Below are 13,883 nucleotides of genomic sequence, written 5' to 3'. Positions count from 1 at the left end.
AGAAAGTGCATTGCTCTGAATGATATTCTACAGATGTTGCATTAAATATTCCTTTCTATTAATGCATTTAGTTGGAAAAGCTGATGTTTCAGCTTCTTCAGTAATACATTTTCTCCCAAAATGTGATAAAATGATGGGTCCAGCAAAAAAAACAAACAAAGTTTGCAGTTTGAGTCATTCATTACATTGGTTTGAAGGAATTAACTGACCCTATGAGTCAGTGTGGGAATTAGTAGTAGCTAGAACTGTCACCAAGGTGTTCTAGTGTTTGGCTTATTGTCACTGTGAATAGGAAAAATGAACACCACCCAACTACAAAATATACTGAGAAATGCAAATAGCAGTTGCAACCTTTTATAGGGTAGACTTTCCTTACAAGTCATATGACGTACAGTATTTGCTAAAAATAAAAACCTCAAGAAACAGCAGATAATCATAAATTTCATTTCCAGCAATTTGCGTAAGTTGACTAATGTCCCTTCAGTTATTACACCACAAGAAAGAGCATACTATATTTGAAATAATAGCCTGCCTAGCAGTCTAAAGTCCCAGGTAATAGTTATGTACGTAACTGTTGATCAAACAGAGCTACACTGTGGGAATTTTGTTGGCTTGGGGATGAGGGCCATTAATTTGACAGTTGATGGAAATGGATGACACTGAAGGACTGTGTTTGTTTGAAAGCGTGTGACTCACGGCATGATGATGGATGTGGCACATCCCTTTGAACCAGCCTCACAAGAGAGCTCAGTGTGGTTACTGTTGACCTCTAGTGGCAGAACCTGTCATTAGGTTTAAAGTTGAGCCCAGGAGGCCGTGACATTAACCTTAATTTAGTCTTTCTCAGATGAGATTAAAGATTTTCACTGTAAAATACTTTGCCCCGAATACATTTGATATTTAGATGTCACCTCTATCATCTTGGTATGTATATATCATAAACACCTGAACACTGGAGCTGCACCATCTTTCACTGATACTCTTCTACTTTACAAATTAAGATTTTAAAATGTATGACTAGTTTTTAAAATGAATCTAACTACCCATAACTACATAAAATAGTTCAATTAACTACAACAGTAAAAAGGCTGCTTATACATAAATGCATCAAAAGAATAATATTTAATTCTGCATTGTGAATAGTTTTGGGAACTAAATGACTCTCATATGTGTCTCAGAGTTTTCCAAGGACATGTTTTATTTTTACTTATGCACATGTACAGGCACTACAGTTTGGAAATTACAGCAAAATGCTTAAAAAAAAAGAGAGAAAGCCCTTAGTCCTCTAAAATGTTTTCCTCAACAATGAAGATCATTGTTTTCAGCATGAGTAAAGGATGGAAAAGAAAGGAGCATTGGAGTACTTTAAAAATATGGTCTGACATCCTTCACCATATGACAGGAGGTTCACAGTAGATGTCGCAGTTGTACACACTTTTGCAGTACACTGATTAAGCAGTCCCATTTAGTTTCAAATACAATGATGTTACTCTAAGACAATTAGGACTTAAATCTTCAATCAGACAAAAAGGGCCTATGTGTGCTGTGTTGGTGTAAACGTGAGCTAAAAAGCTGGAGTAAGATCCTCTGGAAGCAAGCTCTCTTTCACTTTGTCAAATGTGACAGCGTGGTAGATCTTAGTAAGGCTTTTTTAACCACTTTGAACTCAGATACAAGAAGCAACACTTAAAAAAAAAAAGCCCACAGGAGACTAAATACCATAAAGAGACATTTCCTTCCTGGATCCTGTAGAAATGAACTTCTTTCTTGCAGCAGAGAAGACAAATGTCTCATCAATATTTCACTGACAGATCCTGTTTCTGCTTTTCTCGTTGCAGCTTTCTCTGCCTGCATCTGTAAGAGAACACCTGCGTTCCTCGTGGATGAGGGTGTAGTATTTGCCAACCCCTGGGGTTACCATGAGTAACAAATCAATCTCATATTACATGTACTGCACTGCCACATGCACTCCTAATCTTGGTTTGACTTAGTTTTCCTTATTAAAACAAAACACTTAAATACATTACAGTCTGCTTTTGGTAAACAATAAATGGCTTGCCAATGATATGCAATTCAAATCAATGGCATTATCATCCTGATAAGAGTTTCGATTCAGTTTTCGATCAGTAATTTGGTGGAAACGAATTAAGACCATGCACTGGATCATTCACATCAGAGAGGTAAACAGTGTGTGGGAACGTCGGCATGCATGTAATCACAGCGATAAGAGCTGGAAGCTGATAGTGCGGAGTCACTGACATTAACTCATACAGTAGACAAGTCTCATTAACTGCAGGAATTAAGTAAGAAATGAAAACCTTGACTCTGACTGAAGCTAATCTTCCACCAAAACAGCTGCAGAAGGATCTGTTCTTGGGATCTGCATTATTAATGCATGTAGAGACAAAAAAACTACTTGAAATTTAATAATTAAAACAGGAACATTGTTGTTAATGGGCAGGACAGTGAACGTTAACATGCACAATTCTTGCTGTGTTTGGGAGAGCATATATTTCCATTTCAGAGAGAAGCTCTGCTGAGAGACTGTGTGTTTTTTTTACTGATGGTGAGCAGTCTTTTATCAAAATGCTAATTCAATGACATGGTGTGCAGTGGAGCAGGAAAACAAATCTAGCTCAACATTTTACTAAATATTTTTCTTGCAGGGAGTTAGATGAAAAAAAAACTGATCAAAGCTACAGCCAGCAGCTGGTTAGCTTAGCTTAGCATGAAGACATGAGACGGGCGGAAACGGCCTGGCTCAGTCTCTAAACCTCACAAGCCATACAAAAATAACAAATAGAGGTTTTGTGGGGGAGGGTTTGTGCCATAAGTATTTCTTAGCCATGGGCACTGACTTTGAAAACTGGGAAATATAGATTCTCCAACAGAAAAAAAGAACCCAAACATGAACGCTTCTGGTGTTCTCCACAAGCATTGGTGCTAATGGAGGGCAAAACCACTGGAGAAAACATATCATTTTAAAGAGAAAATACTGTAAATATGCCCTTATCCATAAAAATGCTGTTCCAGGTGCTCAGGTAGTTGATGAAACATAAAAAAAACCTTCAATAAATATGAGCTAATGCATTAAAATACATCAGCACATACTACGTATGTGTAGGTTATCCACTTCAGTGTTCTACAGATTACCAGGAGTTTGTATGACTAACTCCGTAAGGCCCCCTCAAATGAAAATGAGACATCTATGTCAAAGTGGCCCCACTTCCATCCTCCAACCCCTCTCAGTAATACTGTAATAATCTTTATTTGTAGAGCAGCAGCTTGGGGCCCTGAATGCTAGTTTTCAGCTGGGCCTCTGAGGTCGATAAAGACCTCAAACACTGTAGTTACAATTACCATAAATAACTTATTACTGGTTTAGTTCTTGTATTTAAAGGCTGCAATAATGCTGGTTTAAAAAAATTGCTTTATTTTGCTACTTCAAGTACCTTTATTGCCTCCATGTGTGTCACAGCCACTGTGTTGTCAAGAGGGCCACACTGCAATAATTAACTTCCTGCTGTTTTTAAAACGCTGGCATGCACCGGACCTCTGCACCTGGTGACACAGAATCTTTGTCTTGTGCCTTTCTCTCTGCATTAAACAAAGGAGATAAAACTTTTTAATAACTGGTTTTAGGAGTGTTGGTTGGTGGATTTTGTTACCCTCAGACAGAGCCAGGCTAACTCCTGCCTCCTGTTTCCAGTCTATATGCTACGTTAAGCTAACATACCCCTGGCTGTACCTTCACATTTACTTTACAGATGTGGGAGTGGAATCAAACTTCTCCTCTAACTCTTAGGAAGAAAGCAAATAAGTACTTTTCCAAAAATCCTGAATGATTCCCTTAAATCTAAACATGTAAATATTTCACAGAAAAAAGAAAACACTGTATTCAATGAGGAATAAAACTGTACAGGCATCAAGACTGTAAAAAAAATGATTAAAATATATACATGAAATGCACAGTTCATTGCTCATTCTTGCTAACCTGGCATGACTGATGATACCATATCAATATTATGACCAGAGAACATACTGTATGGCATGTTAGCATCACAACTGAAATCAAACACAGCTACACACAAAAGAGACTAAAACGTTTTGCTTCAGTTGCAGTATCGCAAGGTGACCTTGTTTCAGTACAGTCTTGTCTGTGATTAGTGCTGAGATGAAGACGGCTCACTGTGCCCGACAAGAGAGGAAGCTTTGCTTTGAAGTCTCTGGCAATGTGTAGTTATGACTGGACTGTTCAGTCTGGGTTTGCCCTCCGACAAGACAAGTGTCCTCAGCTGCAACAGTTAGATCGGTTCCACGTAATTGGCCGGGTACAGACCCAGCTGGCCGCTGTCTAGACGACCTTTACACCAGCCCTGTTCATCCTCGTCCTCCAGCTTCGTCAGCTCATCCCCTTTTAAATGAGAGGAGAAATGAGCAGCAGGGTGTGATTATATAGGTTCCACTTTATGTATTACAGAGTCAACCCCACAGCAGTCAGGAAGAATACCAAAGGAAGATGTATGAGTACAAAACATAGCAGCAGGAAAAATAGCAACAATCCACTGCTCAGTCTTCTCCAATGTAATTATATTTAGGTTTTCTTGTCCTCTATGAAATGAAACTTAAAGCTCACATGAAACATAAACTTGTTGTACCAAGCTGAGAACAGATTGTTCAGAGGTGCAGTGACATTATGTCCAGCAGCAGGAACTGTAACCCTGACCCTACAAACAAGCAGGCTTGAGTCACAGCTGAGTGACTCAGTCAGGGAATGACTGTTGTGTCCCAAGATAAACAAGGCTTTCTGACTGCTGACACACACCAGATATGACGCTCACCTGCCCTGAAGCTGAGTTCGTCCTGCTCTTGGCCGTCGTAGTCGTACAGCGCTCTCACTCTCACGCCTTTGCCCACATCTTCATCGAAGGGATTCGTCCCTCCATTGGTGTCGTTGCCTGAGTTCGGCGCCGTCTGGTCCTCATCCGACCACTCTGTGGAGGCCGGGTATGCCTGGTTCTTTTCATAACTGCTGACACTGAACGCAACACGTTTCAGCAGAGCATAAATCATCCGCATGTCCATGAACGAGTGTCATGATGTACTGGCACTAACTCTGCTCCAACTATTACTGCCACTGTCTATGTTTCACCTTTTTAATGTGTAGTTTGATATTGTACTTGTTTTTATTACCTTGTAAATCACTTCTACGATCACTGCTCTATTACCATTACTTTTAATACTACTACAGTACTTAGCAGTATTGTATGAGCAGTTGAATTTTGAGTGGTTGTAGCTGTGATGATAAGATAATATTTATTCATTTATAAATATGGATATAAATGAAATACATACAAACGATTTTAACATATGAATAAATGATAAATAAATAACTGGGTTCCCGTTTGCAGGATGAAAGTGATTACAGCAGATGTAGGGTATGAAGATAAAACTCAGCTCTGGGTGTCAGGAGCATCTAAAGAGTACTTAGATAAAAAATACTACATTTATGTAATTGTACCTTCCCTGGTCTCCAGCTAGAGTCTGGTCTGCTGCTGTGACACTGGTCAGCATGACTCCATCGCCGCCTTTCTTTGACTTATCTTTCTTATAAAAGTTATGGGTAAGGTCTGGGTTGTACTCCTGCAAAACATGAGACAAAACCTGCTTAGGGTTGGAGTTTTGGCACTGTACAGTAGTTATCCAGGTATCACTCAGTATGTTGCACTGGAATAACAGTCATTTCAAATGATACTGATCAATAACTGGAAGCTGTACACTGTCTCAACATTCTATAATGAGTTACACAATGATCAGCTCTCAATTTGGTACAGTATCATTAATGGAAGTGATATTTCTCTGTCTTTGTACAGATTAAACAAACAAAATATAACATGTTAATAAGTTAGCCTTAATGAACTTTGGAACTTTTGGACATAGCCAAACTAGCCAAACTGTTGTCTGCAGCTTCATATTGTATCAAGCTTCTCATTTAGCCATCTGTGAGAAAATGAATAAACACATTTTCCACACCAGTTTAATGATTGGACACTGTATAAATCAGAATGCTGCAAGTCTCCAGTGATGCTATAATGTCTTTATATTGTATTCTGTATTAAACATCTTACTGACATTGTAAAACTCCCTGATAGGTTGGATCTGCTACTTGGAGTCAAGCTCGAAGCAGCTCATGTGGAAGACAATCACCTATAGGCAATATAATGTACTGAAATCACTGATCAAAGTAAACACTAACTCATATGTTTCTGCTATCAGCAGATAAAACCTTCTTTGAAAAATGCATAACATTGTGAGCATCGTTTGTTAATTTGTGTTGTTGCTACTGATTCCCACAAACTGCGTAGGCCTCTGACATCAGCAGGCTTGTTTGGAGCAACCTTACTCAGAGGAATGATACCTCTGTACCTCAAACTGTGGCCAGTTCATATGCATGCTGGGACCATTTGTGTTGCTGAACCACTTAAGATCCTCTCGCGGGCTGGCTGACATGATGGTGTGTTCAAGTTCTCTGTATACTGTAGCATAGCTGTAAAAACACAGCAAACATTTAGTGTAACAATCAGCCAATGACGATGTCTGGTCATATTAACTGCTTCAAATGAGTCAAACCTTTGGTTCTCTGTGAGGTTGAGGTGGCGTTTGACGTCCAGTAGCACCTCCCTGAGGAAGCTCAGCCTCTTCTCTTCAAACTGCTGGCACTGGTCGAAGACATGCTCCATGTTTTCCATGTAAGGTGGGGTGCACTTACTCAGCTCATCCAGTGCTTTCTCATACTTCTCCTTTGCCTAGGTTGTGACACAAGCACAAGCAACCAATTCTTAACAATATAGAGCACAGTAAATGTTATGTGGCATCTCAGTGATGTGAGGACCACCAGTACTTTAATGACATCTCTTGTCTACATGTTCCAGTTTTCATTTCATTCAAAATGTGAATTCTATTAACCCAGAAAGAACAATAAATGTGGATTCAAAAGCAAAAAAGAACAATAATTAGGAGCTTGAGGGTTTAGGTCCACTGAGAACAGTTCACATTAAAGGAGACATGTAAAGGACCAGGTGTGTATTCAGTCACACATTAACAATGCTACTCTGACTGGCTATGCTGCTTTATGCATCTCACAGCAGCCTGCACGATAGATGCTTTGTGCAATGATGAGCCTACAGGCCTGTTAGAGCAGCAGCAGCAGATGTTCTCACCTTCTCTGAATCCTGTTTGCACTTGTCCACTTTCTCATGCAGTTTCTTCTGCTGATCCGCTGTCACAGAAGCCTCTCCTTTGCCGCTGGCCTCTCTGGCGGACGCCAGCCTCTCCTCTTTGCAGGCCATGTGGTACGACTTCTTGGCAGCCTCAAGCTATAACATAACATTTACACTTGAGATAACCATATGTTTTTGCACTGATGTTATACGCTGCGTAAACCTACACATATGAGAAATACCTAAATAAAGTAGGGCTCTAACAGTATGTTATTATTTTATCATTTGGTCTATGAAATGAATGAAAACTGTGAAAAATGCCAAACACAATTTCCTCTGGTTTGACAGATTGAAATATTACAATTGGAAACTCAGACAGAAACACTTTACTACTCTACTGTGGAGTTTTTCAGTCCGTCGGCATCTCCCACAAACTAAACCCCCTTCGTCACTTGTGGCAGAGATTTCTAAACATCTGCAAATAAAACAAATCTCTCTGTAATTTGGATGAAAAATGAGTCCATGAGTGCAACAGAAGGCACACTCCCTCACCTCTTTTAGCTTTTTGGCCCAGGGTTTCTGGGCTTTTCTGAAGCCCTCGTCTGCCTCTTTGGTTTCCTTGAATCCTCCCATCATCTGTTTGTGGTACGAGTCTTTCTGCCAGTTCTTCACCTTCTCAAAGTCCTCAGCGATCAGATTGTTCTTTACTTCCTGGTGAAGCTCGCTCACCTTTTCTGCCTCTGTCATCACTGCCATCCAGGCTCGTTCTACAGTGCCATACTGAGGCCCTGGTGGAGGGATGAGGGGTGAGTACAACACTGAAGCATTCATATGAAAGCAAACAAAGATGAGATGTCACAAACACAGCTCACCTTTTTCTACCAGCTGTCTCCATCTCTTAGACCACTCGGTCAGTTGCTGTGCGTAGGCTTTCTCAATCTTGGCGCGCTCCTGGATGCAGTTCATCAGGTCGTTGCAGAGCCGGTGACCATCGTCGATCCGTTTCACTGTACGTTTGTAGTTCCCAACCTTACATTAAAACAATGTCTTGGGTTACTTTCTGTATGTGGAAAACTGTCAAACATTTTGTGTTTGACCATAATACACTGGAGTGCTGTTATTTTCTGAGCTTCCCTTGACAATTAAATGGGGGGTTGTCAGGTAGCCAGGCCTGTGAGGGTGGTTTACTGTCTGCAACTCATTTACTGTCAAGCATTTCTCCCATCCACTTAAATAAATACATATTACAGGTTAGCTGGGACAGGCAGAAACAGTTCTGTCCCTACCCAGACCCTGTTTAACAGGTGAGTGATGTTGTTAGTTGAGGGGAGGGAAACGGTGACTTTGCCTTGCTCCCCTCATGCTGTTTACTGCAGAGGATCCCCCAGAATGACCTGAATTCATATACCCCAGCTGCCAGGGACAGGGTGGAGTATCCTCCTGACAACACCTCTTTGTTTGTTGAAAAGAGGTTTTAGTCAGTTTTTCAAATCTAAAGTCTTAATTTACCACAGTTGACTTATCTTTTATTTCTGTAACTCACTGGTGGCCTCTGCTGAGGAACTACAGATTAGCTATGTTTGATACATGTACTGTGAATTGCCCCTGTTAAATAAACAATCTTTTTTAAAGTATACATTTCCCTGTTCCCTTGTTCCTGTATGGATAATCTATATGCTAATGTAAAAGATTAAATAGAAAACAGAAAGTGACAAATTTACATGCCGGCCTCTGACATAGTCTGCTGCTGTTCTAAAGGTCACGGTGTCAGGTACCAAACCTCACAGCCTGCAGGTGATGCAATGGATAGAGGTTAGAGAACAGCATGGAGGAGACTTCTGCTGCTGTGTGTGCAGTTATGCAATGAAAGCTGGGGGTAGCTTATTTCCATACATTTTACAACTCTTTGTGAACACAAGAGCGGCCACTTCCCACCGAGCTGTTAGCTTTGCCCAGAAACAGAGACAGAAAGAGAGAGAGGCTGAAATCCCAGCTTACTGCATTCATCTAACACCTTTGCGACAGGGAAAAAAAAAAAAAGGTGGTATGTTGGATGTCTAATAGATGTTTACCTATACCTCACTATACTGTACCTTTCCCTGAAAGTGATGCTCAACAAATCTCAAACGTGGACCAAATGAAAGCAGAACAAATGAGTGCTTTCCACACCAGCCCGGTGCAGTCAGCCAAGTCTGTGATGAGCAGGCAGCTCTGCAGCAGTTCTATCGTAATGCAGTGAATGACTGTGACCGAGTCAGTGTGTGCTGGGAGCAGACACCTTTGCTGCTCCAGCTGATTTCTGAACACACTGCCTGGCTGAAGAGGCACAATAAGAATAAAACACAGTCGAGTCTAAAATGAAGTGATAATAAAACCCAAATGTTTGAAATGACAAAAGCACCTTCTCATTTAAAATGAACAGTCACCTATAGGGAACCTGTTGCTCAAATTACCGTGAGTTGTTTGTACTTGGGAAATGCTGTTGGTGATGGAATCTTGTGTGAGAAATCTGGTACAAAATAGAGCTAAAGAAATAACCATTTATAATAATCCGTCACTATTTTGATGGCTGATTAATTATAGTCATTTTTTGAGCAAAAATGACAAATATTCCTTTGTTACAGCTGCTCATTTGTGAGAATTGTCTGCTTTTCCCGGCCTTATGTGCTAGTAAGCTGAATATTTGGGGATCTTGGATGTAAAAAAGCAATATGAAAACATTATCTGAACAGGGATCACCAAATTAAATGTAGGATTTCTGAATAGAAAAAATTACATTTGGTAGCTGTTTCACTATCAGAAATGGAGTAGGGACAATATGACAATATATTCCATTTCTATCAGTAGTTCCCGCTATAAAAAAGTTCAATCAATTAATATGACCTGGTGTTGTGGTTTGTGTCCTGCTTCCTGTTTCGTGCTTTTATTTTTGGCTATACTTCCTGTCCTATGTCGGCTTACCTGCCCCAGCTTTACCCCGGTTCACAATCACCTTCATGGTTTCCACCTGCTGCTCGTTATCCTCTGGTCTCCTGTCTATTCTCCTTCCCTCCCTCATTCTGGTTGCTGGTTCGTTTTGTCTCCGTGCCTTGTTGCCTCTGTCCTCTGCTTGTTGTCTCCGTTCGCCACACCCCACTTGTTCATGTACTCTTGTAAGTTTGATGCTGTCTCCTGTTTGTGATCCCGGCCTGTTAGCAGTTCTTTTTGTTGGTTTCTCCAGTCTTGCCTTAGTTTCTTACCCTGCTCCCTGACCTACTGTTTAGTTTAGCATTTTGGAAGTCTTTGTTTGTCCCTGTCAGGATGAGCCTATGTATTTTTCCCCATTAGTCTCTATCATTTAATAAAGCCCTACCTGAACCTTCCCTTGCCTCATGTGTCTGCACATTGGGTCCTACCTAGCCCTTAACTGTAATGCCTGGTCAAAACAATACTATTTGTGAACTATTGGTTTATCTTGACTGATCTGGTACAAGAAGTGCCAGGATGTTTGTCACAAGAGGATAATACATCAATTGAGTATTATTCACAATGTGGATTTGTGAGGTGGTTAATTACAACAAACTGCTTCAACAATATCGAATGACACAGATCTGCACGTTTCATTTATCAGATATAGGCCTGTCTGTTAACTTTAAACAGGACACAGATGTTGGGGGATTCGGTATAGAAGTAAGAGTACATTGGGAAACCTCTACAGTGTCGCTGTTATTGCAGTGATAAACGGACAAAGATAAAGATCTGGATGCCAATACAACCGAATCAACCTCAAAAGCTCAGGCATTTATAAACAATTATAATAGTTTGTGCGCCAAACCTGACAAAGGCTTAGTAGTTTGAACCAATAAGAGGGCCTACTTGTTCTGTCATTAAAAATGAGCCAAGTGCAGAAGCAGAGGAAGGCACGCTTCATAGACAAAGCTGCGATTCTCAAAACAAGGTCCAGCTAAACCACAATATTCAGTTTAGCAATTTCACAAGTGTCTTGACCAAGAACAGAAACGACAGCATGAGGGCAGATAAATTCTCTGAACACTGTCGTCAGTAATAAGAAATGTGGTAGAGGTGAAGAAGAAATGACCTGAACATAAAAGCTCATTAAAAAGACAGCTGTGTCAAAGGAGTCACTGCGCTGTCATCCATAAATGACAAAATAGTGGCTATTACTAGTGAGCAGTCCCTGACGGTTACACAGAGAGAGCCAAAGTAATAAATCATCTGTTTGGGTTTAGTCGACTTATTCATGTAACCATTGGGCATTACGCTGAATGGTCAAAAGATCATTTGATTTGTGATTGAACACTATCTGGTGCTATACATACTGACGAGTCCACGCCCGTACATGCTGAAAGATGAGACCAGATCTTTCTTCTCAGCCCCCAGATGATGAATCAATGAGAATTCATTACTTGGCAGTTTCAGTGTCCAGTTCAGCTTAATCTGACAGACTGTTCGCTGCTGTCTCACCTCCCAGAAACTGTCTGTGGTCTCCTCCTGGAGGGCGGATTCATCATAGGCTCCAGACATGGTCCCAGATTTGGCAGGAAGGCTTCAGGTTGTGGCGATCTGCAGCAGAGAAACACTCATGTACTGAAAGAGAAGAGCACAAAGGAGTGTAACCACAGAGACCATGAGTAACATGAACAGAGGTATGTGAGATCGATTAAGACTCAAATAAAACACTTTATGAACTCATAAATCTGGTTAAAGGCTGCAGACGGTGTATAATAATGAAGCAAGCTGATGTAACTTTTGTCAGGTCTGATCAAACATCATGATCTTAATCTTTATTCTATGTTCAGGCCTTTATGATACCCACAACTGTGTTGTAGATTTCAAAGTGAATGCAACTTATTGTGTAACCAGAAAAGCACATGAAACATTTACACAAGACGCTTAATAATAATTAACCATTATATGTAAGTAAAGCTGGTTTTTAAAGAGCAATAGGTAAAACGACACTATTCACTGGACAGATTCTATGTGTTTTAGAAATTCAATGAATGCAACTACTGAAAAATTCTTAATCTTGATTATTCAATTAACTATTTGGACTAAAAAGGTCTAGAAATAGTGAGTAATGTCCGTCTCAAACTGCCTTAAAATAGCTTGTTTTGTCTAAATCCCAAAGATATTTAGTTTATAATCCTGTCAAACACAAAAAAGCAGGCAGCTCTCACATAGCTAAAAAAGTTGGAACTGTGAATTGTGGCATTTTTGCTAAAAACAAGTTAAACGATTAATCAGTTGTCAGAATAGCTGCCAATTAGTTTTGTGTCAATTGCCTGATTGACAACATTATTGAGCCCTAGCTGCCAACAAATAGCTTATTTTCATCACTTATTAAACGTAGGTATTGACTATTAAACTTAATATTTTCACTTGATAAACAACAGCTCCATCAGTTGAACAGTTGTTTCAGCACTAATCTCCCTTCTGTCATGAAACGTTCCAAACAGGCACCATGTAAGGTGGTAATACTACAAATGAGCTGTATAAAGGTCAAATTAAAGGTGGCAGTTCAGAGTGTTTTTCTTTACGTAATCACTCTCAGGACTTGAATGCTTTTGGTTGTTGCTTTCTCGACTCCCCTGAGATGATTTTGTCAACTGATATAATGACTGCTTCTTACTTTTCAGTGGTATTGACTCACACAACCACTGTTAGGACACTGTAGTGTAATTTCAGAGTAATCTTCTCATTCTAGTCAACAGTACTGGCCCAAGGCCTCGCTCAAAGGCCGTGTGCTGTTTCAGTAATTAATAGCTGTGACATGATTGACAATTTCTGAAATTAGGGCACGAAATGATTTCCAAACTGAGAGAAGATGAATTATTACATCAAAAACACTGCACAGCAGAGATTAAGAAAGCAATGATCTACGTATATCAAACTGGCTGCAGACCCTCGATGTAATAAGTAAGCAAAGACGCATACAGATTGTATATGCTAACGCTAGGTCAGTGCTGCAGTTTTATTGGAGCCATGCTTACAAGTTCAAGTTCAGTTCACAGCCCACATTGCAATTTCAAAAGCATCTACACCGTTAAACTGCCCCACGTTCACACAGCACACTGACGTTATAACAGGCTCTGAGTGGGAAGTAATTAACCACTGCCAGGGACGTGTACATACAGCTGAAACGGGGAATCCAGGGGATGCAGTGAAGCACTGAATAAGTGATGGCAACAGATAAACTTAAAATTTGTGATATTTATGACATTAATTGGTTAAATGTAGGTGTTGAGCTGAACGCATGATGCTGGTGTTTAAGCCCATTAACAACAAATCATTTATTGTTTACATTACCACTTTCTTAAGAGTACTGATGGATTTTAAATGCACAAACAAGCAAATAAAGAACAGAACTGCAGATCAAGAGGATGCACATGAACTGAATGACAAATGCAAGATGACAACAAAACAGCCAGAAGGGTTAAGTGACAGTACTGTTATCAGTGCAGTGAAATGCCAGCTGCAGCGACAAACAGGTTTCATTGAGCCGCTGCCTGAATGCAAAATATCACTAAGCAGCTGATGCGACTGTGAGAACATTTGATAAGGATTTGTTATATGATGTGCATCAGTTGGAAAATGTGAGGTCATATCCACTGCGGGGCTTCATGAAACAGCCACGGTATGCTGAGAAATGAGCCGCAAATGTTA

The 13,883-nt window shown here is 40.2% G+C and overlaps 1 protein-coding gene across 2 annotated transcripts; it reads right to left on the bottom strand.

The window, feature by feature from the left end:
• Positions 1 to 1,177: 1,177 nt before the first annotated feature.
• Positions 1,178 to 11,766, bottom strand: pacsin1b (protein kinase C and casein kinase substrate in neurons 1b). Of its 2 annotated transcripts, none has more exons than XM_020608009.1 (9): positions 11,685 to 11,766; positions 8,093 to 8,249; positions 7,773 to 8,008; positions 7,221 to 7,376; positions 6,631 to 6,806; positions 6,427 to 6,547; positions 5,522 to 5,643; positions 4,842 to 5,038; positions 1,178 to 4,414 (listed from the first exon to the last, which is right to left on the bottom strand). In XM_020608009.1, the coding sequence occupies exons 1-9, from the start codon at positions 11,742 to 11,744 to the stop codon at positions 4,305 to 4,307; spliced, it is 1,335 nt and encodes a 444-aa protein (XP_020463665.1). In that variant the 5' UTR covers positions 11,745 to 11,766; the 3' UTR covers positions 1,178 to 4,304. The 2 variants fall into 2 exon arrangements, with proteins under 2 accessions (XP_020463665.1, XP_020463750.1); XM_020608094.1 differs by lacking the exon at positions 11,685 to 11,766 and adding an exon at positions 10,182 to 10,254.
• Positions 11,767 to 13,883: the final 2,117 nt, after the last annotated feature.

The sequence above is a fragment of the Monopterus albus genome, unplaced genomic scaffold, assembly GCF_001952655.1.
Source record: "Monopterus albus unplaced genomic scaffold, M_albus_1.0 scaffold1.1, whole genome shotgun sequence".
In the NCBI taxonomy this organism is placed as follows: domain Eukaryota; kingdom Metazoa; phylum Chordata; class Actinopteri; order Synbranchiformes; family Synbranchidae; genus Monopterus; species Monopterus albus.
Note: the sequence above shows the minus strand (reverse complement) of the source record. Positions and strands in the feature narration are given on the sequence as shown.

Coding starts and splice junctions, on each gene's coding strand:
- pacsin1b (XM_020608009.1), bottom strand. CDS start 11,744: ATGTCTGGAGCCTATGATGAATCCGCCCTCCAGGAGGAGACCACAGAC. Junction 8,250..11,684: donor CCACAGACAGTTTCTGGGAG/GTGAGACAGCAG, acceptor TTTTAATGTAAG/GTTGGGAACTACAAACGTAC. Junction 7,377..7,772: donor GGGCCAAAAAGCTAAAAGAG/GTGAGGGAGTGT, acceptor GTTATGTTATAG/CTTGAGGCTGCCAAGAAGTC.